The 6,000-nt window shown below is 33.8% G+C and overlaps 1 protein-coding gene across 1 annotated transcript; it reads right to left on the bottom strand.

The window, feature by feature from the left end:
- Positions 1–2,989: 2,989 nt before the first annotated feature.
- Positions 2,990–5,027, bottom strand: LOC131028792 (uncharacterized). The gene is made up of 3 exons (XM_057959144.2): positions 4,851–5,027; positions 3,641–3,714; positions 2,990–3,555 (listed from the first exon to the last, which is right to left on the bottom strand). The coding sequence occupies exons 1-3, from the start codon at positions 4,942–4,944 to the stop codon at positions 3,388–3,390; spliced, it is 336 nt and encodes a 111-aa protein (XP_057815127.1). The 5' UTR covers positions 4,945–5,027; the 3' UTR covers positions 2,990–3,387.
- Positions 5,028–6,000: the final 973 nt, after the last annotated feature.

The raw sequence follows: 6,000 nt of genomic DNA, 5'->3' as shown, positions 1-6,000 counted from the left end.
ACATAAGGAATTTGAAGTTAGAGATGAAGTGATGGTATAACTGAGAAAATAAAGATTCCTGGTTGGAACTTATAACAAGTTGAAGATGAGAAAGTTTGGACCTTACAAGATTTTGAGGAAGTTTAGTTTTGGAAATGCATATGAAGTGGAGTTACCGGACAGTCCGAGTATTTCAATTGTGTTTAACATTGCAGATCTTCATCAGTATCACGAATCAAAATTCAGTGAGGACAGTATTGCAGACTTAGAGAAACAGTTATCTTGGAAGGAATCTGATCAGATTGAAGACATTTTGGACAGTAGGATTGGGCATAGTAACCAGAGCAGTCAATATAAGGAGTATTTGTTGAAGTGGAAGGATAAACTAGTTGAAGATTAATCTTGGATTTGTCAGGTAGAGGTAGATCGTCTTGGTTGTCCTCTGACCCTAGCAAAGTGAGAGACTCACTTTTTAAACAACCCCATATGTCTGATGGAGGAGCATTCTCGGTTCATGGCAATCTTGCATCAACCATAAATATTTCCTTTATGTTTTGCTTTATGTTTGCAGTTTCAACATTTGTTTCTGCGTTTCCCAGATTTGGCTCACCAAAACCTATGGAGTTGTATTTTTCTTGAAGACTTGATCATCTTCCTTATTCCCAAATCGTGGAGCATTTAGATCATTTTTTAGCTCAATGAACTGAAAAGGAACTTTACAATGCATAAGTGTGAATGTAGAAATAAGACTCATGAGGCCCCTCCCCTTTTCTTTTGTTTCCTCCCCATTGACCTAACCTATGCCTTATTAGCCAACCATGCCTAATCGTAACTCGTTGCTTCACCCTTTCTAGCCAATTTCATCCCATTTCCACCATCTTAACCATTCCCGTAGCCTTGTCATCTTGTTCTGAAATTGACCTTATTTTTATTTTTTGATCAATTTCTCAAGGGGGTACCACAACTTCATCCTTCAATCCACTAGGGTATGAGCTCATTGAATTATTCACTTTTTCTTTGAAACAACACTATAAAACACATTGTCTGAAAGATGAGAAAACTATAGACATTGAAAACCAACCTACGTATCTCTGCATCATTTCTCATCATTTCTACTTCTTAAATTAATTAAATAATTTTATTATTTAAATAACCTAACATTATTTCATTAATTCAAATTCAAAATTTACCTCCAACATCACTTTAAATAATTTTTAATTATTCTATTAATTAATTATTTTCTTCCAATATTATTTAAATAATTTAATTATTTAATTAACTCATTTTCTACGTAACCTTCTAGTTCACTATAATTAGATAACTATTTATTTAACATTCTCTTCTATAACTGAATAAATTATTTTATTTATTTTATCTTCGTGCACATAATTAAATAATTTATTTAATTAATTCTTTTTATATCTTTGATGCACATCCACTTCTTCACTTCAACTTAGCACTTTCTCTCATTTCTCTTATCCATTATTCTCTCATTCAATCAATTCACTATATCAGGCAATAAATTAACTCTTATTTTTAGCTTTCAAATCCTCTCATCAATTCTTGATCATAGTTCTTCACATCAGTCTCAACCTATCTCCACCATTGTTCAATATCAAAAAAATCTATAAAATCAACCTGCATCCATAATTATTTTCTAACCACAATTTTTGAGCTTTTGTGTCATTATACTACAGATTACACTTATGCAAATCTAAGAGCGATATATCATTTGTTCAAAAAAAAAAGGTAACAAAGGGCAATAGAGATAAGCAAGATAATTGATTAAAGTTATTTTTATTGTTTGAATTCATTGATTCATGCATTTTCTCTTCATGCTTCTTTAGTAGATTAGAAGCTTTTGTGAATTTGAAGTTTTATAATTTATCCTTGGTAAATTTCCACTAATTTGATTTCTGATCTCATGCATATCTTAAATATTTTTAGTTTTAAACGCTTTCAAATACACAACAACTTCATATCCATCTTCATATATACTCTACATGGTTAATTATGCAATTTCATATCCATCTTCATATATACTCTACATGGTTAATTATGCAATTTCATATATATCTGAAAATATGCTGCTACATGTAATCATGGTTAATTAGACAATTCCATATCCATCTGAAAATGTGCTACTACATGCAACCACGGTTAATTTTTCAATTTCATATCCATCTGAAAATGTACATATAACCATGGTGAACTTTCATATCTTTATTCCTCAAAAGGGCACCCAACATGATTTACTGTGCCTTTATCAATTACAAGGAGACTATCAGTCCCAAGAACTACCACAATTATCCACAATAATCTGCACACACAATGACCTGGGAGCTATCTTGTGTGTAAGCAATTCAGTATAATCAGAATAAACTAACGAATAGTATGAATGTTTCATGACAGAAAGTCCTTTTTAAATAAAAATTAAATGAGAACAAATATTATCAAAATCATCTAAACTTTCAGCTCCCATTTTCTGTCATCTGGGCAATAGGGAACGCCCTGTTACTCTCCAAGCCATGATATTAGCAATCTCCCCTCTTTAATGTCCAATTCATAGCTAATAATAAATATGGCTGGTTGAAGTAACAAGAACTCAACTTTTCATTTAATAACTCAATAAAATGGAATTAAAGCCCAGAGGCATCAATTTCCATTGTTGTACACAAGAAGGAACAAAACGCATCACATATGCAATATAAGTTATCTCAAAAACAGAAGTATACATGAGACTGTAATTTATGTTCACCATCTGTTATTTTTGAATGGCTCTCAAATGTGTATATTTTGATTGTTGTTTCTATAAACAGCTTAATAGCTTTCTCACTGAGTCATTGGAGACCCCATAATTAGCTCATTTTTCTTGGTACAGAAAATAAATTATACAAACAATTATTCTTAGATAAAGAAATTAGGGTTTGCAGCCGATATCGAACAATCGCCTCCATGGAAAAGTACTCAAATTGGTTTAATCTGTGGTAATAAAAATGGTTGGTCGAAGTAACAAGAACTCAAATTTTCATTTTATAACTTTATAAAATGGAATTAAAGCCCAGAGGCATCAATTTCCATTGTTGTACACAGTAGGAACAAAACCCATTACATATGCAATATAAAATATCTCAAAAACAGAAGTATACATGGGACTGTAAGTTATGTTCACCATCTGTTCTTTTGAATGGCTCTCAAATGTGTATATTTTGACCATTGTTTCTCTAAGCAGCTTACTAGCTTTCTCACTGGGTCATAAGAGACCCCGCAATTAGCTCATTCTTTTGGTACATAAACTAAATTATAGGAACAATTATGCTTATATAGAGAAATTAGGGTTTGCAGCCGATATTGAACAATCCCCTCCATAGAAAAGTACTCATATTTCTGTGGTAAAACTTGAAACTGTTATGGAGATTGTGGTATTGGTTTGCGTTTGGCCCAGGGAAAAGAATTGCTTATCGGATTTGGGCCTGTATGCACTTCATGCAGAAAGAGTCTAGGGTGTATTGTACTTGGCCATGTCTCTATCCACCCCTTCAGGAAATGACTCTTTGATGTTTTTGGAGTAGATTTCTGCATTGGCCATAAAAGAGGAAGATTACATGTTTTTTTCAGTGAATTCTAAAAGGAATAATAGTTGTTAATGAAAAATCCTTACCTGCACTGCAGCAAAACTATTCATCTTCGCTGGCATAGTGAATACTGTAGTTAATGGACTTTGCTGCACCATACCTGGAAAAAGGGAAAAGAAAACACCAAAAACATTAGCAAAGAGGCATAGGGTTTTTAATCTCGTAAGACAACAAACAACTCTCATCCAAGGAGATGGAAATAAAATTCATGGCATCAGACTAACACCACCTTCAATGAGTGCAAGAGCATGTGGCAAAGCCAAGGGAAAAAAAAGTGGGAAGAACCAAGAAATCTATAACCATTTTCTGTTATGACAGATTAGTATACCATGACAGAATTAAGAAACATAAAGATTAACGCATAAAGAAAGAATCAAAACAGCATAATCTTAAATTGTTTCCATGATTGTCTGACCGCACAGAGCTTTGGAGGAACTCTATCCGGTGGATTCCTACATTTTCGACGGAGGAAAAAGAATAGATTGAAACTTATGACAATATAGTATTCCAATACGGTTTTGAAATGGACATTCTGAAGAACTTTTAAATCAAAATGTGTGAATATTTCAGGTTGGAGAAACATGGAAGCCCAAAAATATATAGATTGGTGTTTCATGTTGAAAATTGTGGGCCACTAATCCTTCAAAGGTAGGACTGAGACACCAGACATCCTTCAAGTATACATAGATTAAGGATACACAAAATGAAAGAAGAGGTTGAAAGCAAGAGTTGTGTTGTGGTCAACATCTCCACTGTTCATAGTTTGGTACCATGTACGATTTACTTTTGAAAAGTTTTGCCTTGGAAGAAACAGAAAAAATAAATAAATACAAATGACCATCCGCCTTTACAAATACATGATGCATTCTTCAGTCTTTCAAAATATTCTGTCTTTAAAATGACTTCTTATTATATTGGAATACAGGTCTTGCAAAACAAAGCATTTTCTTTTCACACAAAAGAGCATTTCCATTCCTCGAACAACACTAGATTCGATCTTATAGAAGTCCATGCTATCTCAAGAAAATTATCTTGTCTGCAATCTATCATATTGTCTACAGTTTCTGAAATCAACCGCATCTTACCACTTTTGTCAATGCAGGTGATTGCAGAAGCCTTGGGCAATCTTAATACTATAATAGTAATAAAAATACTGCTAAAACATCGAAATATGAAGAAATTATGATAGTTCTGCAAGTTGGGTGCAATTCAAATCCATCAAGACAGCAGTAATACCTTTGAGTTTACGAGAAGAGCAGGTGCAAGGGGTCATGTGTAGCATGATTAGCACGAGACCAAGATATGCCATTTTTTTACTCAGGCATCCCATCTTTGAAGGTTGCAGAGCCAATAATTTCCACAGTGAAAATCTTGCATTAAAATTGCATTTTTCTACAGAAGATTGGGGAGTGGGCAACAGAATGTGTGTGATAAAGTTATGTTGGAAATCCAAGGTTGCAGAAAACGAGGACGTAGAAGAAATGCAGCAATCACGAGGAGAGAGAGGCATGAGGGCAGACAAAGAGTTGAGAAATGCATGGAAAGCTGTCGTGCAAGTGCGCAACAGGGCAACTGTGGTGCCTCCAAAGCCCACAAGGGCGGCGCATGTTCATCTAAAGTCAGCGTCTTCTTCATTTCTCCACGCTTCGTTCTTGTTTTTTACTATTCCAACCTCATGGTTGTCATCACCAGGCTGGGACATTTTGGGCCTCACCTGCACCCAATTCAATAAAATCAGGTATGGTATGTGGATAGTAAATTGTGGCGTACATACAAACAATGTTTGGGTGTGGTGTTTCATACTGGAAAGTGACTTGGTTGCTCATTTCTAACTTTGTCTACTTGGATTTTGAGGCGTTGTCACATGTGGGCTTTGGACATTTTCCAATTTCAATGTGAATAAGGACAATTGAACGTTTTACAGCTAGCTCATGTGCTCCAATGGTCTACATATAGCTGTTGTGCTACCAGGGTATCCACCTCATTCGGGGTTTCTTCTTAGTTCTTATCACTTTAAATTTTGGGATTCACTCTTAAAATAGTTTTTAAAACGCTTTGTTGAGCCCTACTTTGTTTTTCTTCTCGTTTTCTTGCTTAATTTATTAGTTAACCTAAAAGGCCTCGATGAACATAACTGTAATCTATAGTCCAGGTCATATTATTGGAATAAGAAAAGGCAGATTCAAATAGTAAACATATCTATTTTGAGTTGATATATATAAAAGCTGATTTTTTAGGTTTTGTAATTGCAAGAGTAAAAGTATATAGCTTTTTTTAAAATTCTTTAGTTTTGAATTTAATTTATCTCTTTATTTAAACATAATAGTTTAATGTTTAGTTGTATTTGGATGGAATAGTTGGAATTTAATATATAGCATATTTGATT

The sequence above is a fragment of the Cryptomeria japonica genome, chromosome 1, assembly GCF_030272615.1.
Source record: "Cryptomeria japonica chromosome 1, Sugi_1.0, whole genome shotgun sequence".
NCBI lineage: Eukaryota > Viridiplantae > Streptophyta > Pinopsida > Cupressales > Cupressaceae > Cryptomeria > Cryptomeria japonica.
This window is presented reverse-complemented; position numbering and strand designations above follow the sequence as displayed.